General features: G+C 43.0%; 1 protein-coding gene across 1 annotated transcript in view; it reads left to right on the forward strand.

Moving 5' to 3' along the window:
- The window catches only part of syt7a (synaptotagmin VIIa), a 137,717-nt gene that overhangs the window by 59,056 nt on the left and 52,116 nt on the right, over nt 1-26,545 (forward strand). Inside the window, exons 2-4 of the mRNA XM_072672333.1 lie at nt 927-1,030; nt 22,870-22,949; nt 24,695-24,829. Coding sequence (XP_072528434.1) covers nt 927-1,030; nt 22,870-22,949; nt 24,695-24,829 — 319 coding nt within the window. The remainder of the gene's footprint in view (nt 1-926; nt 1,031-22,869; nt 22,950-24,694; nt 24,830-26,545) is intronic.

Raw genomic sequence — 26,545 nt, forward strand, 5'->3', positions numbered from 1 at the left:
CTGTCTTTTTGAAGGCCAAGTTCCAGTTTTTCTGTCGTTTCTCAAGGTTGAGCTGAAACGGCAGATCAAAGAACACACATGAGCACACACACACACACACACACACACACACACACACAAAGAGAGAGACTGCTTGTGCGAGTACAGGAGGGCATCACACTTTCCCCTGTGTTTACTGGAGAAATAAATCTTACACATTTATCACTCTTTGCTCCCATCCCTCTCGCTCTATCCAGCCACCCCCCTCTTCCAGATTTATCCATTAATCATAGTTTGTCAGACCCCGTCTCTCTCTCACTCTCTATCTGTCTCTCTCTTTCTCACTCTGTCTTTCTATATCTCTCTCTCTCTCTCTCTCTCTCTCCATCATCAGATACAGTGAATAAATATGCAATCACATTTGGCAGTGTGTATTTATATATATATATATATATATATATGTGTGTGTGTGTGTGTGTGTGTGTGTGTGTGTGCATTGCTGTGAGAGAACACACAGCTTCCACACTTCCATTACCAGAGCTGACCCTGAAACCCCTCTCTCCAGACCAGCCTGCCTGACCATCTGATAGAATCACCTCAGCTCTGCCCTCCACTTGCAACATTAGATGTGTGTGTGTGTGTGTGTGTGTGTTGGGGGTGTGTGGATGGAGGGGGTGGGGAATATTCATGGTGAAATTGTCTGGAGAGTAAATGTTGGTGCATTAGTGTAAGAACGGTGTGTATTTGCAGGTTTAAACTTTTGCCATTTGTGCATCCTCTCTCTCTCTCTCTCTCTCTCTCTCTCTCTCTCTCTCTCTCTCTCAAAAAATCGTCCAGTCACATATTTGCAAGGTTTTAAGACCATAAAATGTTTATGAACTTGTTAAAGACTATTTTTTTCTCAGCCAACCATTAATGTGTGTGTGTGTGTGCGTGTGTGTTCACAGGCTCGGTGGCACTGAGTGTGTTCCTGGTGTCGTTGGCAGTAACAGTGTGTGCTGTTTGGCTGGTGGCTCTATGTGGCGTCTGTGGTTGGTGTCAACGCAAGCTGGTGAGTTACACATGCGCATGCATGCACACACACACATGCATACTGAAATTCTCCTCCATAACACACTCACGCTCCCACACTGACCACAGCACGTATACACAGCTGTAGCGCTGTAACCTCCACACACATGCACACAGTGTGTGTTATAAGACATATCGCCCTGTACTCAGAACAGTCGCCACACATAGTATTTCTCCCTTTCTTGCAAAGCACGCGCACATATATGAGTGAGACACACTCACACACACACACACACACACACACACACACACACACACACACTGAGCCTTTCTTCTGCACAGGCAAACACTGTCACTATGGATTACATTGAAAGGCTTGGAGTTGCACTGCAGTCCATGGCTTACGTAACCATCCTTGGTTCACCATGTGCACGATCAGGCAGCTGCGCATAAGTGTACGGGCACACTTAGAGTTCTTCTGTGAGCTCCAATTAGCGAAGGCCGATGTGACAATACGTTAACATTTTCACTATAAATCATGTCACAATACACTGTCGCAAGCCCATCCCAGGTGCCTCTAGTGTTCCGAGAACACTGGCCAGCTGTTATACAACAATGGTTGTAACTGGCCTTATAAAAAAAATAATTTTCCCAATTAACCCACAAATGCTTTCTACACACACAACGTTCTTTACGCTGGCTTCCTGTAGCTGCCCGCATCAGACTCAGAACCCTGATGCTGGCCAACCTGATGGCAGTGGTCAAAACCCAGTCCATACCAAGAGCCCTTCGAGCTTCAGGTACCGGCTCAGCTTGACCCACCATCCCTCAAGACAAGTAAAAAGACAAGTATTCGATAGACTTTTCTCTGTCCTGGCACCGAGGTGGTGGAATGACCTTCCCCTGAGTGTCTGATTGGCGGAGGCGCTTTCTGTCTTAAAATGCCAACTGAAGACCCATCTCTAATACTAATGATGTTTCACTTATTAAAAGCTTGAGATTGCAATTTTCCTCCCAGTCATTGGTGCTCCCTCCCATTGCACGTATTGCTCCCAACACTGGGAGGATTAGGACTAACACATGTCCCCTTACATGTTCAACCAGCCACTGCCTCTTTTCTACTGGAGGAAAGCGCTAGGAGTACCCAGCTCCGATGCACTGGCCAGCAGATGCATCAGCAGCAGCATCACACTAAAGCAAGGGGAGAGAGAGCAAGCCAATTGTGCTCTCTCTGGCTCCGGCTGCGGATGGCAGGCAGCATGACCCCGGATTCAAACCAGCGATCCTGTTTTTTCAGGACCAGGGGCCCTGAAAAAGGCTACAGCGTGTCTAACCTGGCAACAGTTAGCTATGCCAAAGCAAGCCTGTGGACATAAAATAGATAGGTCAACTGTACGGCACTAAAGACCACTCGGTAGGAGAGTGTGATGTATTTTCCTGTGACATACGTGTGATGCAGGCGTGCACACATGCATGACGTTTGCAGTTAACAGGATTAATAAGAGCTTGTCCATGTCTGTGTGTGTGTGAGTGGGTAGTGTTTGACCACTTTCCGCTAAGTCTCTGTCGGTGCTAATTAGGCAGTATGAAATGTGATTGATTAAAAGGAGGCTGCTGCTCGTTAGGCAGATCGAGTGGAGCATCTTCACTCGCACGTTCGGAGGCGCTCACTTCGTTCAGAGCTAATTGATTCCTGCTTCATTCCATGCTTGTACCACAAGCAGGAAATGCAGGTCAATCATTCGGACGGATGTGTGTGGGAAGCCCGAGTAAGAGTGTGTGTGTGTGTGTGTGTGTGTGTGTTTAAGAATGAGTGAGTGAAAAATTGGCAAAAGCAGTGTGGCTGTGGGACTGAGGCGTAAAAATCAGAAAGTGCTTTCCTTCATACGGTGGAAACGCAGCGTGCTGCATTGTACCTGTGTGACATGTCAGCTCTGTCTAAAGAGCTTTGCCTGACATGCAGCTGACCTGTAGCACCACTGGGCTGTGTATGGAAGGGCATATAGGGCTGAGGGTCTCTAGTTAAAAGCAGTTAGGTAAGATAATGGTATTAATTTAGCCATCAGCCAAGACATACTGATGTCCAAACAATGGACAAAAATATGCTCCATTAAATGTTGTGCTGTAGCTAGAAGGCTAAAGTCAAAGGTAAAAAATTAAGCTTTAAAAAGTCTGTTGGGGAGGCTTAAAAACTTAAAAGCAAGTGTGTGATGAGTCAGCTGTTTGGTTTACACAGTGCTGATGTAATGTATGTGGTGTGGAGGCAGGATGCAAGTGCGAGGTCTCTTTATTTTCGCTCTTAAGAGAGTCCAAAACTGTGTTTTCGAATCCATGGGAAACAACGAGGAAAACATTTTTCAAGATGCATGTAATGAAATCACAGACAAAATACATCAGTAGTGACACACTTTTAAAAACTACTATTCAGATACTTTCCCGTACTGAATACAGTGAATACAGTGATCTGCTGCGCTTCATGTTATAAACCAGTCTAATTACACTGTTGGTAATGAAGTATTCCCAGTATGCACAATGCGCTAAAATATCGTCATATTGTCCAGCTCTATATAACAGCCAGGTCAACATTCGGCAGGAAACAGTGCAAGACCAGAGCTGTGTTCACTATCGGCTGCATGCAAAAATCCAGGTCACTGTATAGAACTGAACTCGACAAGGCAGTGAACGAGTTCAGACACCTCTGTGTGCGACAGCAGGTTGTGTTGCATTTATAGCTATTCCATATCCATTTGGTGTACATCGTTTGTAAACCTACGTATTGTGATGCATTGTGGGATTGTTACAGTGCGCTGAAGTACTAGTTTTCAGACAGCACTACAAAATAGCAAAGGTTTAAAGTAGTGCACTATATAGTGAATAGGGCACAGTTTCGGACACAGCTAGGGATTAAAGTTGCATGGGGTCCTGGGGTAATTCTCTCCTTCACAAGGGCTTCTTGGTGATTGTATTTACATCCAGATCAACTACATGAGCATGTTTTTTCCCTCCTCCTCTGAGAGAATTACAGACTGAATTACCCACACTTTTTTAATGAACTCAGTGGTCATCTGATATTTTTAGTCCCGTCTTGATTCATATGTCATAGTTTTTTCAGACAGATGTTGCCTTGAATCAGAAGAAAATATTTTTGGCCACTGTCACACATCATATTTTTGTGGGCACATCAGAGGTCTTCCAGTTGGTATTGTACATATGTAATTTCTGAATGGCAAAGACGTAAACGCTCCGAAACAAAAACTTTCCCAAAATGAAATCCGAAGTCCGAATGACGAGAGGGCAGGGCTACAAAGGTGGAAGTCTGAGTAAGACTGGGCGGGGCTAGGGCAGGGACAAAGTCCAAAATATTAACTCATGGCCACACTCCATGCTAGAGTGTTCAAAACAAGCGTAAACAAACAGACGAACACAGAAAAAAGGGCGGGAGCATGGTCAGGGCGAGGCTACAGGTTCCAGCTAACTGCAGTGGTATAAACTCCAAGTATTTGTTAGCTATGTGAGGCTGGTAGATCCAGTGGGAAATTGAAGAAGCAAACTTTAGACACATCAAACATGTCTTGTCTGACTGACCTCTTTTAGGGTAAATGGAAAACTGCGTGAACGTGATTTTCCACCAAACTATTACTTTAAGCTGAAAGCCTTTTCATTCCTGCTCTCTAAATTGAAAATATCCAGTTTAATCTGTGAAGACGTATCATGGACACTTTAATAGCGGGCCTTCATTGAAGAGACACTCCACTCACCAAGTGTGCTCATCACAATGCTGACTGCTCAGAGTGTGTGTTTGTGTGTGTGTGTGTGTGTGTGTGTGTGTGTGTGTGGGAGAGAGAGAGAGTGAGTGAGAGAGATTAATGTGTTTTTAAGCTTCAGCAGTGGTTCCTTTAGCTCTCCTCTTAGCAGCTTTCTGAGAAAGTCAGATAGAGGGTGTGATGGTGTTAGCTTTACTTTTGCATGCTTCACTTGCGTGGCTGTTGAGGGGTGTAAATGCACTGATGTGTAGCGATGCATCAGTCTGAAGGTGGTGATCCGGTTTATTGATTTTGGAACATTTGAATCGTATGGACGGTCTAAATATGATTCTCAGGCATAATATATGAGATTTATTTTTCACCTATCGTTCTTAATTGTTTAATGGGATCAGTATAATCAAATATCATAATTAATACCATGCTTTAAGATTTAGAGATTTATACATTTTTATAGTCTCATGCAAAAGTTAGAAAAATTCTGTTTCTGTGAATAGTTTAATGAGTAGAAGATAAACTGCAAGCTCGAAGCATGATGATCGACCCACCCCTTTGATTAACAGTTGGAGAGGTACCCTTTTCATGCACCCTTTTCCTCCAAACATCTCTGCTCATTGCTGCCAGAAAGTTCTATTTTCTATTCCATCACTTCCACAGTGCACATGACTTGTTTCCAGAATGCTTTAGGCTTCAGGCTAGATGTGAGGATAGTGAAAGGTTTTCTTCTGATGACTCTTGTATGAAGGTCATATTCTGCAGGTGTTGCTGCACAGTAGAACAGTGCACTACTACTCCACAGTTTGCTAAATCTTCCCAAAGGTCTTCTGCAGTCAAACAGGTCCTCTCTAGCAATCCTGTGAGCAGTTCTCTCAGAAAGCTTTCTTGGTCTTCCAGTCCTTAACTTGACCTTCACTATTTCTGTTCACTGCCAGTTCTTAAGTACATTACAAACTGAGGAAACAGCTTCCTGATTTCATCATGCCTTCTCCTGCTTTGTGGTCATCATCTATGTAAATTTAAAAATTGGTTTGAATATTCATTAAGCTTTGAAATTTGCATCATCTGACCTTTCTTAACAATGAGTGTGAAGAGGCAATAGCAAGGTCATTAAGGTCTGTGGCCTTGGTTAAAATGAGAGCTCAAATCTCTTGGTGTGCTTAAACGTTTTCATGGTGTTCCTTTTTCCTTTTTCTCACTCAAAAAGTCTGTAAGATAATCTAGCTGTAAGTGTTAAAAGGAATTCTCCGTTTTTGACATTAGATGCTTTTCGGAGAGCAAAGTTATCTTCTCTTTTCTGTTCACAGCAACAGAAGTTTTGACCAAAGGTGCCCAAACATTTTGCGTGCCACTTGCATATATTATCAACATATTTCAAATTTTAATTAGTGTATGTTTACAGTATGAGTTGCAGCTCTCCATGCTACTGAGTCAAGCAGAACTGTACAGCTGTGGCTGCCTCTGCAGGCCTGACTGTGGGGAGAGTGGCAGCGCCTGAGTCTTTTTGAGAAGATAGTTGACCTTCTCTAGATGTCAGAGGGGACTCTGGCTCCACCCACCTTTTTTGCAAAAGCCCCACTTCTGAGAGGGGAGGGCGTTATGGATATTTGAAAATATACTGTAGTATCTATGATGGCCCAGAGGGGGTATTGAATTGCAGTACTATATAGTAGAGGGGTCCCATTTCATCCCTGCGGACTGGAGGCGAATGCATGAGAGAGAGGATCAGACCAGCGGCTAGACAACTGTAGAGGCTCGGGGATACAGAGCAAACTCTGCTCAGCCAAGGACAAACAGGACAGAGCGAGATGGAGAGAGGGAGAGACGGAGAGAGGCAGAGAGGATGGGAGCGAGAGAGGCTCCAGAGAGTAATATAGACAGGAATTTGATCATCCTGATGAGATTCATTTATATAATATTTGTTATTTACAGAGTTAAGCTTATCATTAGCTCATCATATTAGTCTTCTATCCATCCCCCCAACCCTATTTCAGTTTGTCTGCCCTCTGGCGCTCTAGTCCAATCTTAACAGCGTTATTGGACCAGTGATAATGACCTTTACCAACTGCCTCTTCTCCTTCTCCCGTCTGTATTACCTTCTCATAAAGCTGTATGTTCCCGCTGTGAGAGATTTCCAACGCACTGAGCAGTCAGTCCTTCATAGCCCTAGACAGTAAATAAGTGCAGCTCTAGTCTTTGTGCCAGACACCCCGAGTTACATTTATGGCTTCTGGCAGATGTTCTTATTCAGAGCTGCTTTTAACAACTCAATCATGTTACAAAAGCAAGCCAATGTAGCGTGAGGAGTCCTGCCCAATAACTCTTACTAGTAAAGCATGATGTTCTTGCTCAGCTGGAGAATCAAACCCAAGCTATACTGTGTAGGGCAGCAGTGTTCCTTACTGCACTGTTTACTATTCCAAAATGCATGTATTTCTTTATTCCTCATTCCTTTATTTCCTCCCAAATTTGTGAGAGCCAATTGCCCAATCCAATCCACCTATCAAATGTAAAGCTCTCGACATTGGGAGGGCTAAGACTGACACATACCTCCTCTGACAAAACCAGCCACTGACTCCACTACCAAACTATTGCTGATGCAACGTCACTGGGCAACCGATGCGTTTGCATCGGGTACTCAGCTTTGGTGCATTGGCAAGTAGACAGCTAGCACACTAAAGTGATATGTGAAGAGAGAGAGACATCTACCCAGACAGAGAGAGAGCAAGGCTGATTGCTGATGTCAGGCAACATGACTCTAGATTCACAATTCCAAAATTTAACATGAAAATGAATGGAGAGAGTCTGAATGGTGCTGATAGCTCTCATCACTTAACGTCAGCCTAATCTCTGGAGATCATCAGCATAAAGCTCTGCCTAAATTACTGGCCTGCAAGTTCATCTCTAGCCTTTGTTTCAATTTCCAGACAGCTCTTGCATTCTTGCTCTTGAATTCCCCTCGTGATTGTGATTTGCTGGAAAATTGACTGCTATCAAGAAGGATTTATTTGGAATCATTGAAACTTTCATCTTGTGTTATGACTATTTTAACACATTTCATGTCAGGCCACAAGACCACAGTATGTAGTTGACGTAGACTTTCATTCTACACATTTCCGCTGTAAAACCTGTAAACACAGGAGGCTTCCAGGTGGCACAACTGTCTAAGTGCTGACCACGTTATGATGTAATTGTGAGTATGTTCCTCAACTATATCACAGCCATCTGTGGCTGGAAGTCCAAGAGAGCATAATTTTATATCGCACAGTCTCTCTGGGTGCTTGGGGTTTTTATTCAAAATCCAGCAGTTCTGGTGATCAAACTCACAACCTACTGAAAAAGGCACTTGGGGGTCCACTGTATGTTAAGATTTGATGTGGTACATGAATGGCATTTGGCTAATTCTCTTTTTTGAATCATGTTACACAGGTAGGTGAATGTAGCTTTGGGGGTTATGGACTTTTAGGACTTTAACAGGTGTGGCATGGTGTGCCTTCACAGCTGGGGAATAATCAAGCAAGTATGCCATGAGCAAGGCGATGTTGTTATTCGCTACACCAGCCAATTGTATTGAATTAAAAAGTCTGGAAGCTTGTGCTAGTGTTCAGCCTCCCAGTCTGGTGGCATCATGAGGGATAGGGGGAGACCCCGCTAGTGGGTACAATTAGCTAAATTGGGGAGAAAATTGGGTTGCCAAAATTAAATCACTGCCTGTGTAAAATAAGATATTTCCTGTTTGTGTTAAAAGCAACTAAACGGGTTGTATTCAACTGGGCTCACAGATGTGTTCAGACCATTTTAATATCTTTTCTAAAAGGGCATCGAGGGATGGTTTTCTCACTTATGTATTAAGTCTGGACTAAACTACAAGGTCAGAGGTGATTCACTATTGAAACTGCTTTTTAATCCTTAGGATTTAGGACTGGGACTGGGAATCTGGCAGTGACAGGTCAGATGGCTACAGAACTGGCAGTTGAGAGCGGCAGCACAGCAATACAGCATGAGCTTATGATTGCCTCTGTATTATTATCTCAGTCAGCAATTCTTTACATAGCAACAGAAAAATAGTGCCGGCTTAAAAGCCCAACTTCCCGGCCATTTGTGATCATAGGAACAGGTGCCTGCGCAGTGAATTAGCTCTGTGTGCGGCCTAGGTCAAATCAGACTCCCGCAGGCTTAAATATCACTCATTTCTTAGTGCCCTCAGTCTGCTGGTAGAACCCATTCCCCCTCTTCTCTCTCTCCGTCTCACGAACACTCCCCATCCCGCTCAGCCGGACTTCACATCCCCCTGCGTCATGGCTGGGTGTCAGGAGGTTGTGCGGACTGGTATTAAATCCTTAATGAAGTCTGGTGAAACAGACCTGCCGTGCATGCGTGTGTGTGTGTGTGTGCGGGAGAGAAAGAGAGTAAGCGTAGTGTGCGGTGATAATTGCATCCTGTCTGGAGATGGAAGAGAACGGCCTGTTCTGGGCGCCACTGTTTGATATGAGAGCACCATTACTACAGGCAGCCCTTAATGGAGGCAGAGGGTGATGAAGAGAATTACTCTAGAGCCATTTGTAATAGAGGCGGGACAACGCACGCTTGCCTGAGAGTGACGTAAGATCCCCCACAGGGCAAGCGAACCTATTTCAACATTAATAATTACTCCAATTTTGCTTGATTTGTTTAAAAGAAACTAGGCTTTTTAGTGAATTAGAAGCCAGTTTACCTGAAGTCACCTTGAAGATTAATTACATCGTTGATGGCTTTTTGTAATTTCAGCTCAGTTTTCTAACGTCGGCAGCTTCATGCGCTGAATTCCGTATTTAAAGCAGTGGATGAGTTAGGTTGCTATTATACGACTAATGGAATTTCAGTTGGAGATGTAACTGTCTCTGAAATCTCAGAAAGCAAACAGCGGCTGCTTACTGCACCCTCTTCATCTGCCTGCTCCGACTAAACCTCTGCAATCTGCAAGACAGGCTTACTGTAGTTATGATGTCTGGAGTGTACTCTGAGCAAAAGCAGGCATACCCCATAGAGCTGCAATGACTAGGCTTGTCAGTTTTCATTAACATCGTTAACATGGAGGTTTTTATTAATGAGAATTTTCATAATCAGCGCATCATTCCTCTGAATGATGCAACAAAAACCTTCTTAACTTTCAATGAAAATCAGTGTAAAAAAATATTTTGCAACATTTTTATTGGTCCATTCAGCCAGAATTAACGATGGAGAAAACTAAAAATGGACCATTTTTTTGTCGTTTTGGACATTAATATGTCATAAAAATACATGTTTGCATAACCATTTCATGAATAGCCTTTGTCTGTGAGAAATTCTGTGTATTCTCCCCATGTCCATGTGTGTTTCCTCCAGGTGCTCCGGTTTCCTCCCACCTCCCAAAATTGCCCCTAGTTATGAGTGTGTGTGTGGTTTTCTGTACAGGGGGTGTTTTTGCCTTGCACCCAATAATTCAGAGTAGAGTAGACTCTATACCCACCACCACCCTTACCAGGAAGAAGCAGATAGAAGAATGGATGAATGGATGGATGGATATGACACTACAGCTGTGTGATGTTGTACAGAAATGCAGACCATTTCCCAGCAGTAAAGCAGCACTTTCTAAAGGGACCACATGCTTTTTCTCACACCGCCAGGTTGGTTAGTTATATAAGACAAGAGAGATTCATGTCCCATTTCTTTATTGCTCTTAACTTTAACTCTCTTCATTTCCCCTCAGGGAATCCCTGTTACTATCCTAAGGGCAATTCCATTCCATTCTCAGCGCAAGTGAAGTTCATTAGATGACCCCTTGGAGGGCTTCAGGTTAAGAAACTTTCCCCTGATCTGATTTGATTTTCCTTTTTCTGTTTCAGTGCAGTGAATGACTGTGGAGCAAAGTGTAGGCAGCAGCAAGACTGGAGATTTGTAATATTAAAAAAATTTGGTGGAAAGTTTAATTATCCAAATTCAGTTTTGTGTATGATGTAACATTGGTCACCATCAGTTATTCTTATTATTTTTCAGAAAACAAAAGCAATATAAGGACACATACATTTAAGCTTGAACGTCACAGTGTGGATCTTGATTATATGCATCAACATAGTTAAATGTAGTGGCAAATTATGTGGGTAGATTTCTCATATTAGAACTCTAAGTGACACTGAGAGTCCCAGTGACGTGCTATCAATAGTTATTGACTAAGTCCAAACTAACACACTGTTTATTAGTCACACAATTACTTTAATCATATACTTATAATGTGTCAAATTCAATCAAATAATTGAAGTCCTTTTAATATCATTATTTAATAAATGATGTCATTTTAATTCACTTTACAATGAACATCTAGGCTTGTTTAGTTTCGCCGTCTAATAGTAAACATTCTATATTTATGCATATTTATATATGTTGATTTTTTCTCAGAACATGACAACAATAGCATAAAGTGAACGTTAAGGAACAGCACCTACATCAGAATTGGAATTGTGTGTGCTTGTGTGAGAGATGGAGAAAGGGAGAGAGAGAGAGAGCAGGAGAGAGAGATGATTATTATTATAAGGCACAACAAAATGTTAAAGTAATGAACTGTCAGTCAGCTGAGTAATTAGGTAGCTTATCTGGATTGTTTTTGACAGTGTTTTTTGTTTTGCAAAAGACGAACCCAGCAGCAAATCACACCAGGAGCCATGCACCTACACGCACGCATACACTCACTTAAAACAAACCAAAAATTCACTGTTCTATTAGAATATTATGACCACCTATCAGATAGCGGGAATATCCACCCTGGGCTCAGATGACACTAGCGAGACTTGTTGGCATGGTGTCTGTTAGGTGATGGAAGATGTTTATTATAGAGTTAACCTATCCACTCGCTGGCATTGTCAATCCCCTTGGGCATCCGTGGCCTGTGCAGCACCACTGTTACGCTGTTGGGAGGCACTCAATGTGTGAGAAGTCTCTGTACATCTTCGCTATGGCAGCTGTAGAACATCCCACAAAGTTAGTGAGTTCCAAGATGCTACTACCCATCGCCTGGTACTTTATTATCATGGCCTTTTATTGTCAGTTAACTCGCATCCTTTGCCCATGACGACAGTTTTGCACCCTGCTACAACTGACTGGTGTGCTTGCTTATTTATATGGGCAACAAACCCTGTCCCCTGTAACATCCCGGGCCGAGTTCATTCCTAATCAGGGTTGGCCATACTATTCTGATATGACTGTGACAGTGGACGAAGGGGCTAGCATCTCAGTAACTGCAAACTGTAATAGAGCTGCTGTAGTGAAGCTGTACAGAGAATAACTCCCAGCGGCATAACAGTGGTGCCCTATGGGCCACTAATGCCAGAGGAGAACGACGACTCCAGAACTTAATTATAAGTGGGCATCTAATAACCACAGGGCAGCTGGAGCACATTCATGCAGAAGAAAGAAACACTAAGAATTAAAAATTAAGGGCAGTTGGATCCACGCATATAAGAGAGAATCAGCAGTAGCACCAGAATTACAGCAGATCACCAGAAGCCTACCCAAATGGGAAATGTGTCTGGTTTACCTTCCCACAACATACAGTGCATCCCCATAATGCAGCCAGTAGAAAACACTGAGTGCTTTACACTGGATGCACACAAAGTTCTCTCTGACTTCTTAACCGTCACCATGGCGATGTGTTGGTATGGCATTGTTCCACAAATGACCTGGGCCTGACGATTGGTGACCTGGCCTATACTGGCAATATACTGTTGGCTCTTACCTGTTACCTTCCCTTCACATTACACTTGATAAGCTCATTGACTGAGGCTCTGCTCTGATTGGTTAATGTTCTAATAGGCTCTGCATCAATTAGCAGGGATTGTAAGGATTGTTTGGCAGAGGTGAATGAGTGGATTAGGATTCTACAGAAGGAGCCAAAACGTGATAGAGCTGCAGGGTTTGGGACCTGATCCCAGGATCAGCAGCAGGGATGTTGATGTAATGCCAGGAGGATCAAGTGTCCTTCCTCTGACCATTACCTCTGAGCCCTGAGTTGCTTCAAGAGAGCTGGGTTTAGAGACTGGTCGGTGGTTCTACAGTGTATGTGCAACCTTATTTTTCAGTTATTAGTCTTATTATTATTTTTTTTTTACTTTTTATTTTACAATCAGATTAAACTCACATCATGCAACATGCATGTTTGCACCACTCAGAAAATGATTTTCTTCATTCCTCTGTTTTCCTTAATGTGCCTTTCAGAAGTTGTATATGTAAATAATAATCTATGCTCTGAAACACGGCTGTGGTGAAACACATGCTAGTATTCCGGCATGAATGATGGGAGTTATACCACTCTAGGCTGAATAGGTATATAAATGAGTAGTTTTTGTGTAAAATCATGAAAACAGTAACAGCAACAGGAGGGTTTTACTTCTTTCAGCTGAGAACAGAAGGCTGAGGCTGCAGGGGCACAGACTGACCAAAACTAAACAGTAGCCTGGTATGATGAATGTGGTGGAATTATGAGGGGAATTCTTTTTTGACACATTTTGAGCCGGTTAATTTCTGTCAATCATTGCTTGAATGCTACAGCCTATTTGAGTTTGCTGACCATGTGTTTCCCTTAATGACTGCAGTTTACCCATCTTGTAACGAGCACTTCCAGCATTATGAGGCACCATGTCCCAATGCCAGCGTCTCTTAAACTGGTTTCATGAACATGACAGTGAGTTCAGTGTTCTTCAGTGTCATACATTCATTCATATCACCAGAAATGAATCCAGTAGATCAGATTTGGGATGAATTAGAACAGGGGATTAGCAGCATGAAAGTGCTCCTAAACAATCATGCAATCTCCATGTTAAGATGGACCAGAATCTCAAAGGAATGTTTCCAGAATCTTGTCAAATTCATGCCAGCCCCAGCCAGTATAAGTATCATCATTCATTCATTATCATTATCTGCATTTAGCTGACGCTCTTTTCCAGAGCGACTTACAAGGTTACTGGTATTACAGAGGTGGGCCAATGTAGTGTTAGGAGTCTTGCCCAAGGACTCTTATTGGTGTAGCGCAGCACAGTCACCCAGACCAGGAATCGAACCCCAGTCTCCCACATGGTGTGGTAGCTCAGCAGCAGGTAGTGGCGTTATCTGTTGCGCCACACCAACCACATTAACCACTCTAAGTATAGAGCTTGATAAATGAATAAACAAGAGCTTTACCATCATTCAACCAGGCAAAGAACCATTTAAGCATTTAAGAAAGATGTGACGACTCTATATAGAAGCACTGTCTTTATGTATTGATAAACAAAAGTAGTCCCTGGAGTTGAAATGGATATATGTGACTCGACCTGCTCAAAAATTAATAAATGATTAAATAGAGAGTAAAAGTGTAAATGAGGTCGTGAACATGAGGTGTGTTTATGTAAGAGAGGCTGGTGTAATTAGTATGCATTTGGTGTGTGTTTAATTTGTGCATATTTGTCTGGAGCTGGGGGGGGGCAGTAACAAGGTGAGTGGAATATTAGCTCATGCACTGCAAGCAAACACAGCTGGGAGCAGCTGGGAGTGAGCAAAGTGGCCTCTCTCTCTCTCTCTCTCTCTCTCTCTCTCTCTTTCTCTCTCTCCTTCCACAACCTCAAATATCAGCAATTTCTCAGCGGTTTGGAGGAAAGAGGGGAATCCACCCCTCCCCCTTGTTTGTCTGTCTGTCTGTATCTGCACTCTGCTGTTTATCACTAGTCTAGTCTCTGTCTGCCTCTCTTTTAATATTGTTCCATTTCCCCATGTGCTCTACTCTATTTTATTCTATTCTATTCTGTTAGGATTCAATCTAATGTATTCTATTTTTATTTATTTCTGTTCTATTCCAGCCTGATACACTCTTTTTGTTCTAATTTATTATGATCCAGTCTATTCTATTCTATTCTATTCTGTTTTATTATATTCTACTCTTATGCAGTCAGTTCTTTCCTTTTATGATTCAACCAAATGTATTCTAAAATAGTCAGTTTGGATCTATTTTCTATTCAATTCTATTCAGTTCTATTCTAATACAATAGGTTCTGATCTCTAATCTATTCTATTTCTCTCTTGTCTTTTATTCATTCAACAGTACGAATCAATGTCACGTCAGAATTACAAAGAATTAAATCAGTGCAAAGATACTAAACCAACCGACTGAAGAAACAACCTCTAAATATTCATGTGAACCTCTAAATATATTTATAGTTCTACAACCCACAGTTCTTGATATTTCTAGCTCTTTTTGCTGCTAAAGCTGTTCATTAATGCTCCTCATGTCGATAACTTCAGGATTAACTGGACTATGTGTGTGCTTACACTTATTACTGCATGCTTCAAATTATTTAAGAGATTAAAACACCATGAAATGTCAGGACAGGTTCTATAAATACTGACATGCTTGTAAGAGTCGGTTATTCACTACAAGCAATGAAATGAATTGTGTCTGATTAAAGTGCTAGATCTCAGCTCTGTGTGCCGTTTACATGATACAGACCAGTTTTACCCCCTGGCTGTACCTGCGTTTAAGAGCTGGAAATGGTGGTACTGTGGTACAGTTGGCAGTACAGCCATATTTCACCATGAAGGCAAATGTGTTGGTTCAGCCTGTTCCATTCATAATCACTGCAGCTTCCAATGAGCAGATGCATGCTGCCCACCTGGAAGTACCTCCAACCTGTGTGTGTGCAAACATTCAGATTCAATCCTGTCCTGTTCTCCAGATGGCACTATGGCTGTCATTGGCTTCAGCTGGCTTTTGTTAAAGGGACGCTTAATGGTTTAAGCATTTGAGTGTTTGTGTAAGAGGTGATGCTCAGCCAAGCAACAAGAATTACGACTCTCTCCCTCCTTCCCTTCCCTCTCCCTTTTTTGCTGCTCACTATAAAGAACGTGTTGGTCTTTGCACAGTTTTGCAAGATAACAAGAAGAGCTGCTATGGTAATGGTCTGGCACACCAAGCTGACTTCACACTCAGCTCATTTGTCAGCTTCGTCTGGGCCTGGATACATTTGGTAGAGCCGATGAGACAGTCTGCTGTTAGCAATTTTGTTATGCCATCCTGAAGTAATTGCCTGAAATAGCAGTCAGTTCTGCACTGCAGTGACATAAAAGGCTTAGGACCTTATTGTAAACTGTAATGTCCTGTTTACTGTTTCCCACTGTATCTCATATTAGCAAGCGGTTCAAAAAGAAAGAACATGGAACTAGCCAGGCTTGCAGAACTTGAAGAAGGGTTTTGAGTCACTACAATTTGGAATGATAACTTAGGAGTGCTCCTGAATATGAGTGAAAGAAAGATAGAGAGAGAGAGAGTCTACAGGACTCACAATAAGACTCTACAGAGTGCTCACTCACACCTACAGGGCAAATAAGCACGTTTACCAAATTACCATACCATATGTGTTTTTGGGAGGTGGAAGGAAATGGAGTACCTGGAGGAAACCCTTATAAACCACCCCACAATCTTCACAGACAGAGTCGAGGGAGGGTCAACCCCACAACCCCAGCCTCCTGAAGCTGTACCGCACATGAACTACCTGTGGTGCCACTGTGCTGCCACTATATGGAAACTGTAAACTCTAACACAAATGATCAAAAACATAAATAATCAATCACACAAACATATGAAAATCATCACCTTACATGTTCCCCGCAATCCCACTGTATCTGTCAGTCCTCCACTACAGCTCACCCACCCTCTCTTCAATGGACCTTTTGTAAAACACTACCAGCTACCATAAGGGGCTGAGCCTTTTAAGGACCAGCTTCTCTTGCATAAACACACTTCATGTTCATGTCCAATTTTTTGAGCAGTTTGAATATATCAAATATCCACTTTAACTTCTAAAATTGCCAGTTCTCAAGTTGGAACCCATCAAAAGCTACTACTGAGAGCGTGCATGAGACAGACCAAGAGAAAGACCATGAGAGAGTGAAGAAGGATTGGGAACTTTGAAGTCAGTGCTGGAGAGGGATGAATAGACTTGGAAAGAGTTGGAGAGAACGGGAAGAAATGAAGAGATTCACTCCTGACAGCACTGTCCTCCTGAGAATTCCACTAAAAGCAGCGCTTGCTTCATAGGGAAGAGTGGAGCCAGTACAGAGACCAGACTGCTGTTTTTTAGCACTGTGTCTGGTGTCATTGCCTGTAGCCCTGTGTGTGTGTGTGCATGTGAGTGTGCAGTGCACGCATATATTTATCTGTGCCTTTGCTTCTAGCTGATTATGTTAGTGAATTGCAATCTCTCTCACTCATGTGAGCCACAGTTACACACACACACACACACACCAGTCCCTTCTCGTTTTAAATAGACACCCCTGGGAATATCCGTCACTCATCTTCCCCTTCGCCAGCAAGCCTCATGGTTGACACTCTGTTGCTTCCCCTCGCTCTGCCTCTTTCATTGCCACAGTCGTTTCTTTTCCTTTTCCTCTCTCTCTCTCTCTTTTCTCTCTCTCTCTCTCGCCCCCTCCCTCCATCCCTCGCTCCCTCATTCCCCCCTCTGTCTCTCTCTCCCAGTCTCTCTCTGTTTTCCTCGTGTTATTCTACATGCTATTTTAAACCCCTCCTCTCCTACGTACGTCCTCTCATTCTCTTTCTATCTCTCCATCTCTCTCTGTCTTCCCCATTCTCTCTCTCTCTTTCTCTCTGCCATCTTTCTGAAAATTTGATGATGTTTAATGATAGATGAGTTGCCCTTGATAGCTTGTACTTGCCAGTCAGAAACGAGACTGCTCTGCATTCCCAGGATCCACAGTTTGTAAGTACAGCCTGCATTTGTGTATGCGTGCGTATGTGTGTATGATTTGACATGTGCCAGAGTAGGCTGTGTGTGTACAGGCCTCATTTCAGGGATTCCGAAAACAGGCACTGTTTATTTTTACCTTCCTGCAAGGAATATGCTGAGGAATGTGGGAGTGTGTATGTGTGTGTCCATGGAGATAGGCGTGATGTTAAAGGCTAGCTGAGGCAGAGCACACACTACTGATTACAGAGCTCAAAACATGCCGGTTCCTTACTTCTTAAAGGGCTAATATCTTTTTTTTAACTGATCTAGGAACACAAAGAAAACAGAGGGAAGCACCTTTAAAGAGGGTAATCTACAGATGTGGTGGTCAGCTGCTGACCCCAGGCATGTATACATCTACTCAAAGTGAAAAATGCTCCACATAGGACTGAATACATGTTTTTTGCCTTAAGAAAAGCAAAGGTTGAACCCTTTTTGGTACTATGTAGTTAAATATCCATGCACCAGAGGTTCTCCATCATAGAGAAGAGCCATTTAAGCATTCCCAACTCATAACTGTAGTGGAACCTGTTTTGATGCTATATAGATATAATCCTTTAAAGATTATTTAAAGAACTGTTTATGAGAGGCTGTCCCTGCATGTCAAGACCCGTTGACCCATCCAGAGACCATGTAAGTGTCCCAATGTTTCATCCTGTCCTGAACCAATCATCCTGGTTCTGTATAGAACCTTTTCTCCTCACCAAATAACCCTTCAGTGCTCCTTTACCTGCACTCTGATGTGTTGTAAGTATGTGACCTTCTCCATTCATAAATGTATAAAGGACTTGCATGGCGAAATTCCAGCTACAGCATTCCGAACCTGCTGCTATACAAGGTCAGGAACGTTGGAGAACGTGTGTTTTGTATGTGGGCATGGTCTGAGCCTCTGGCTGAGAATCATAACGGATCTGTCATCGTGACATTTGCTGAACACAAGCGAAACAGAAATAAGGGCGACAGCAGCAACAGAAAAGCTTGCAGTAGCTCGGGAGAGGGTGATTTAAACGATTGGTGGGGAAAGTGAGATTTGTGAGGAGCAGAGGGGACAGAAACAGAGCCAGGGCTTTCCAAATGTTTCACACGGGACTGATAATTGATGTTATGATATATAATTGCTGAAGCTTTCAGCTCCACTCCTCTTTACAGGAATCGTTCACAGAGGCAGGGGACAGGGCAATATTTCTCTCTGAGCCAATATATGGGGCTCGTATCAGTCCACTTACTGCTGCTCCTGACCTTCTCTGGTGGCAGTTTGGTAATGCTGAGCGTTATGATAAATGCACAGATATCAGCATTGTAAGTTAGTGAGGGATAAGCAGTGCTGATATACCTTTTATAAGAGGAGTTCTTTACTTGAACCAGTGGTTCTCTTTGGAACCTGTGCAACTCAAAGAAACTGTTTGTATACAAGGAAAGCCTCTTGTGTATTGTTCTCTAACCTCTTATGTGTGGTATATGGACATAAAAAACAGTGTCGTTCAAGGGTTCTTTTAAAAATCCATGTGACATCTCCAAGAACCACCTGAATGCTTTCAAATGGTCTTTGTATGGATAATTGGTTCTCTTCAGCATCAAAACAGGTTCCACTATAGTTATGGTACTATATAGAGCTTAGAATATAGAACTTTGGTACTGGTCTATGCCCATATATATATATATATATATATATATATATATATATATATATATATATATATATATACCCTTATAAATAAATTTTTGTGTGGATGTTTAATAAATAGAAATAGAAATGTTACATATTTATAAATATGTTTGTATTGTAAATGTAACAAACCATCACTTGGTGTAAAGGTCCTTCACACTTCACACATTTCTATTACAAACATGGTTCTTAATGAAACCAAAAGTGGTTCTTCTATGGCTTCTATGTTTAAAGTACCCTTTGTAGCTAGAGAGTCTAGAGAAGAACAACTCCAGCAGTTTTTTGAATGGCCACGGTTCTTTATAGAATCACTACTTTCTCAGATGTGGTTCTTGCACATGGTCCTGTAACATCTTGTATATGGTAAAAGGGCTACAGCCATTAAAAAAAAACATCTGAATGCTTAAATGGTCTTTGCATGGGCAGGCGGCTCTTCACATGCACAAAAAAAATATCAAAACAGGTTCTACTATTGGTATGAATCAAGTATGTTTGCTACTTGCTTGCATCACTTGCATGCCTGGTTAAATGGTTCTTCTCTACACTCATATAAATGAAGGTGCTACAAAAGTACCATGTTTGTAATAGAGATGTGTGAGATTATGGTTCTTTACTAGTTTAAAGGTTCTGCACCTGCATTTTTAAGAGTGTATGACGGAAATGTGTTGTCTGCAACTCTTTAAATAGCACCAAAACAGGCTCCATCGTTGTTACAGGTACCCATTTTTCTGTAGTACCAATATACCATATAGCATAGGACCAGCTCTCCCTGTCTAAATCTTACCAAACCAAACAGCACAGCTGTTTTCAGGCCGGCATAGAGATGCGAAACGTCAGCTGGCAAGTTGCCCATTGGAAACCAGTTTGTTCTGCTGTGATTCTGTTCCCCAGTGCTGTATTCGATTATAGTAATTCAGTTTTTGTTGTGGTTTCACGGCATCAGCTGTACGATTGTGGTGCATGCCGAAGGTGCGTCACTTGGATTACCTATTTTAAGTATTTTCATTTAGCTAAATCTAATGCACGCCATCATAGCAAATGAAATGAGCCAAGCTTGATGCATAGTGCAGTTAGTGTAGCGTGCTTTATTTGTGTATGTGTGTGTGCATGCATGCTGTCCCCTCTAGCTGCCATTGACTCACAAGCGTGTGGCTGTGCGTATTCTGACTGCCATGCCTGTGTATGTCCTCTTGTTTTGGCTCTGCGTCTTTGGCTGAAGCTCCACATGAGAAGAACTTTGTCCCTGAAGAGAGTCCTACACACAACAAAGCCTTTAATTGTTTTTTTCAGAATGGAATTTACTCCTACCTTCAAAGGCATAGATCAAAAAAGTATGTGGACACACACTGTCTTTCCCTTCGCTGCCCCTCTCCCTCACTCTATGCATGTCCCTCCTTTTCTTGTTCAATCTATGTGTACATACATATATGTATGTATGCATGCAGTGAGACAAAGCGCAGGAGGCCCTGACTGACATATGAAGTGCATTGGCTCTATTAATAGACTCCAGCACTCTTACACCCCTACACACTCCCATGCACAGGCACACCAACACACACATATGCAGACATGAGCTGATTCAGCTGTAGTGTCCTTGCTCTAGGAGATTCCTGCAGCCACGTCAGGGCTACACCAATCGCAGAGGCACGTGTGTTACAGCAGCCTTCCCTTCGCTGCACATAGCTGTTGGCCACAGTAAAGCAAAGCTAGCCAAGCCATTCATACACTCATACGCTCAAAACCCTGCTGTCCTCTAGCTCCTGGGCTGCTCCCTACTGTCTCAGCAAACAGACAGGAAACAGGGGACAGCCAGAACTAGGCTGGTTACTAACACTAAGTAGTCCAGCCACACTGTATTCACATGCATTGGACATGCGTATGCCTAAAAGCATCCAGACATCCCTGCTAAATTATCAACTCAGATATGTTGAAGAAATAGTTTAGAAAATCGAATTTGTTTGCAGTCTATCACACAATCAAGACATGCCTGACAAACACTGGACCCTGGAGACTGTCACCAGTCCGGTAAATACAGTACAAACCATCAAGATCTTCATTTCTTTTGCACAGACAAGTTGATGTAGCTTAGAATATGCTATGTCTCACCACATAGGAGCGGTGGAGGTCAAATCAAAACCCTGCTTTGACTGCAAAAGATCTTTAGAAATATTCAGCAGAACCTGGAGCAGTGGTGCACTGTTCTACTGTGCAGCAACACTTGCACAATTATGACCTTCATGTAAGAGTCATCAGAGGAAAACCTTTCCTGCATCTTCAACAAAAAACACAGATGTTTGCAAAGGAACATCTGAACAACGTCTGATGCAATTTTGAATTTACCAGTTGGACGTTAAAGTAGAATTGTATACAGCAAAGAGAAACAATATGGTTTGGAGAAGAATGGGTGGAGAATTTTATACAATGAACACTTTTTACTGTTGAGCATAGTGATGGACCCTTAGGCCACATCCATGTATCCGGATCTTCATTGTTTTAAAATTTTCCATCCACAAAGGGAGACAAAAACACTTGCAGGAGCATGCTAGTCATGTATCTATATGGGGGGGAGGGGGGTAGCATACCCTAACATACCCTATGTAGTATGTTATGCAAGTCATGAAATTGTAGATCTAAATGAAGCATTATAGATTTGTAAAAGAACAGTATTTACATTTATGTCTGCATGTAGACAAAATGTAGTTTTATGACTTATATAGTTCACTACATAGGGAGTAAGCAGGTGTTTGAGATTCAGCCACGGTAGTAACATGCATGTGTTGCTCTGCTTTCCCTGTACACACAACACCACTCCATCAAAAATAGCGTTTTCTTCTGGATAAGAAGAAACACAGCCAAAAAGATATCCGGATATGTGTGGACAGGGCCTTTAGCTGTCTACAAAAAGTGTTTACAAGCTGGTACCCAAACTTTAGCTTTTTTGCTATTTTGAAACAACCAAAGATGGACCTAGAAATTGAGGAATATTCCTTAAAATACTAAAGAAATGGTTCATATTTTCCTTTTATGTCTTTTGGAGAGCAGGCCATCTTTTACTCACTTAGCTCTTGGCTATACCAAGTTTTGATGGGGCGTCCAAGCCTTTGCATGACGCTGCATATGAGGGGAGGGAACTGTCCTCTGTACACAGAGAATTTCTACAGTTATTTAGATGAGTGCTGTGTCATTCGTCCTATGCTCAGTTCTCATTGTAAGACACGGACCACCATCAACCTGTAGACCTTGACATGTCTGACCAGCGATGGCCTCGTTAGAAATCGGAAGCTGTGACAGGCAAACCAACTCTCTCTCCCTCTGCCTCTCCACTGAGGGAGAGTCTCAGTGACACTGCCGTGCGGCGACGGAGTTAAATTGGCTATTTCCATGTAAATATGCGTGTGCGGTAATTACAGCCGAGACGATTGAGGACGGGCAGTGTGATTTCAGCAATCAGAGCGAAGGGCGGCAGAAATGGAGAGGTGCAGGGAGAGGTGGAGGAGGAAGACGGGGAAGAGGATAATGGCTTACATATAGATACAGTGGAGGCACTCCAAAGCTGTGTTTCTTTCATAGGTTTAATTAGGAGGCTGGCAATGACCTTTATCTCTCACCTACTTTAACCTTCTCTGCCTCTCTCTCTCTCCTTTTCTCTCTCTCATGTCCTGTCTGTGTCTAGGGAAAGAGAAATAAACCGGGAGTCGAGTCGGTGGGCACTCCGGACTCCGCACGAGGCCGAGGAGAGAAGAAAGCCATCAAGTAGGTGGAGGGTATCACACACACACACATACACACACACACACACACACACTCTCTCTCTCTCTCTCTCTCTCTCTCTGTCTTACTCTCTTTCTGTCTCTCTCTCGCTCTCTTCCACACTCTAACTCTTTCTCTGGGCTGATGAAGGGGGGGTCTCAGCCCACTCTGAATGAGACGGTAAGGCAGCGCAGGACTCCAGTTCCAGCCGACGGCCGCTAACTTGTTGTTGACCTGAAGCGAGTCTTTCCCCTGTTGATTGCCAAAATGTGACTAACACCATCAAGTTCCTCTTGTAATCTCTTCCAGCTCTGTTTATTTTTTTTTCTTTTTGCTGTACTGGAATGTGCAGCAGCTTGACTGCTGCTGGGTCTCACTATCAGCTGATCTGCATAAGTAAAAGAGAAGTGAAATTAATAAATAAATAAATAAATAAATAAGCGGCAGATCGTCTTACTCAGAGTTCAGAGCCTTTTCCTCTTTTTCTGTTCATCAAGGAGTGTATTTTCTATTATGCATGATTCCGCTCCTTTGACTGATAGCATCTCTGAATACAGCGAGCAGCGCTGTAAGTGTGTGTGATGGCAGAATATGAGCAACCGAGAGTGGTGTGCTTAGCAGATGAATCTGTTCTTAATAGAGGATTCATTTTTGTGTGTGTCAGGTGCTTGGCAGTCTTAAGTGTTGCCTGTAAATGAGAGTTAAGTGGGATGGATGCGTGCTGTTGGACGGCGTGCAGCTGCTGTTGGTGGTGCGAGCTGGCGGCGTTGGCGGCGGAGGCAATCGCAGCTTCCTTTCTCAGGCTGCTGCTGGAGAGGTCGTTTGATCTCTCACTCGTGACTCATGTAAAATGGAGTTCAATTGCCTCCGTAATGCAGCTGCACTCCCAGAATAATAACGGGGCATCCGTGTTTGTCTGTTTAGCAGGTGGTGCTGAAGTCTGAATGTGTGCCCCCCCCCAGCAGCCCCCTCTTTCTGCATTTCACGGCTATGAGTTTCAAAGTAGTCAGCTTGATGTGTTTGTTTTCTTTGTTTGATGCCATGGAAGCTGCTCGTTGTCTTTGTGTTTGGCTCTCCATGGATATTGCGCCAACGATCTGCCTGACTTTTTTTTGTTGTTGTTGTTTTTACTGTTCTCTTTCCCTGATGTGTTTAGGTAATATGCAGCTCGGAGCGCTCAGTCTGGATTCTGCATTTCTCCAAATCTTTTATCCATTGTTTTCTGTAGCTTTCTAACATCTCGCCTCTCTCCCTAGCTAAACAAAACTCCTGTGACGGGGTGGTATTTCAACGTTTTTTGTATTTACCTCTGCTGTACCACTTGAGTAATGTTTTTTTAATTAAGCCAGTTTCCAAAATACATATTTTCCCTTCTGCCACTCTTTCTGTCCTTCCTCTCACTCTCTATATCTGTCTTTTTCTCTCGATGATGTTTATTTAACAAAACATGGAATGTAACAGAGATCCAATTAGTGTCTTTTGCCATGAGGACACTCTAACTCTACGATCCTCCACTGGTTTCCACTCCACTTCTACCCTTACACACATATATACACACACACACTCATGCCACAGTGTCCCTGGACCTGTGAGGGACACCTTTTTGGGGGGTTTGTGAAGCCTTGGTAACTATTGACTTTGCCACTAACTGATGAGTGGATAAATGGATGGGTGGATGGATGCATTGCCTGGTGAGTGGGTGGATGTGCTGTGTCTCATGGATGTGTGTGTCTCTCTCTGGCCTTCAGTGATCTAGACAGAGACTTTTGGAATAACAATGACAGCAATTCAGAGCAGCAGCGGTGGAGCTCCTACCCGCCCAAGGAGTTTGTACTAAACATTTCTCCCTATGCCCCTTATGGAGACCCTCGCCTCACGCTCAAGTGAGTCCGTGTCCAGGCTGGTAAGAGACCCAAACCCTTACCCAACAGCCCCACCCCGTGTCCCCTACTTACCTTGAACCCCTGAGGCCTGGCAGGGCTGTAAAGTGCAGATGAGGACAGAAAATTGAACCCTTAGTGCGTGACCTTTCCTAAAACAACTGAGCTATACTCACACGATCATACACCACATGTCCAAAAGTTTGTAGACACCTCTTCATCCAATGTCTCTTCTGAAATAAAGCATACTAGTGGGACGCTTGATCCCCCCCGAGTATGTGCAGATTTTCCGTACATGTTGGTTCTCATCTGTGGTGAGAATTTGATTGCATTCAGCTAAAAAGCGCAGTGAGATCAGATACTGGTGTTGGGTTAGTTGGTAAGTTTTGGGTCACAGATGCCAGCTTCATCATTCCAGAGCTACATGTTCCACTAACCCACAGCCCAGTACTGATCTATAGGCCAGATGCTTGACATCAGGCATGGTGACCTTAGTGTCTCATTCTATTGTTGATATTCTTCAGTGGATATTATACAAGCTGTGGGCTCAGTTGATCACCTTTATCAGCAAATAGCTGAATAGACTACTTAGAAGGTGTGTCTGGATACTTTTAGAAAATACCCAGTTGGTCTTTATACCGTCAAAGGGTAACAAAGGGACAGACAGAAATGGTCCAGAACCACCTGAGATCTTGCTAAATTACCTTACAGGTTTTGTACTTCACCTGTAAACATTTTTATGTTCCCACAGTGATGTTATGCAGTTCACTGCTTACTACTTAAGATGTGATGGAGCAGTTTTAGCACCTGTGGATGGAGACTCGGTGCTGTGTTTAGATTTTAGACTGCTAAAAATGGTCACCTCTTGGGGAGCTAATAATGTTGACATGTCCTTGGTGAGTGCTTGTTTGCATAATTCTAAGGTAAAATGAGATCCACTTACTAAAGGGCATGCATTTTAAAGCAACATGCGTCTGCTACAAGGTTGCCTGGAAATTGCCTGTGCATACATTTTGCATTCTTGATGCCAAGTATGAAAGGGCCCAATATTCTTCATCTTAGGCTGTTGAAATGAGGCAATTTTGCTTCATGGAAATTCTCATCGAAACATGATATGTGTGCTAATGCACCCAACATGAAGGCCAATTAAAGAGATCTGCTGCGCTAGTTCGTTTTAGCTCTAAACTCGGTTACTCACGCTTGTTTTCCGGCCTCCCACGCACTGCAACTTTTCACTAAATGTCACACGTGTTATTCCGACCCCTCTCCATCAGCTGTCTTAAACTGCAGTGATGGAATTCAGTGCGCTTCACTTCCCCTGTGAAACCCGCGGGCTAATGCAGCTTCTGGGTTTTCACTCAGAAGATGACAGGAGAGTGGTTGTGTGTAAATGCCCCTCACTCCCTACAGCTCTGCCAGTCTTTCCCGACCCGTAGCCTCCAACGTCACCCCCACCCCATGGGGTGTTACCATGGAGACGGACAACCCTCGCTGTTGTGACCCTCTATCAAAATGAGTCGACGTCAACAGAACTACCCCACTAGCACACGTTCTGTTTGTTTCTGTTTTGCTTCCTCTCTTCTTACCTTGCTCTGTCCCGTTGAGGGTTGACCGTTGGAGTGAAGTCGTGCTGTGGTAACACTGTTAACCCTGGCTGTGCGTTTACCACGTTTGGCCTCATAGTGTGTTGTTTCTGCCTTTCTGTGCGGCCCCTCTAGC

This window comes from Salminus brasiliensis, chromosome 2 (genome assembly GCF_030463535.1).
Source record: "Salminus brasiliensis chromosome 2, fSalBra1.hap2, whole genome shotgun sequence".
Taxonomy (NCBI): Eukaryota; Metazoa; Chordata; class Actinopteri; order Characiformes; family Bryconidae; genus Salminus; species Salminus brasiliensis.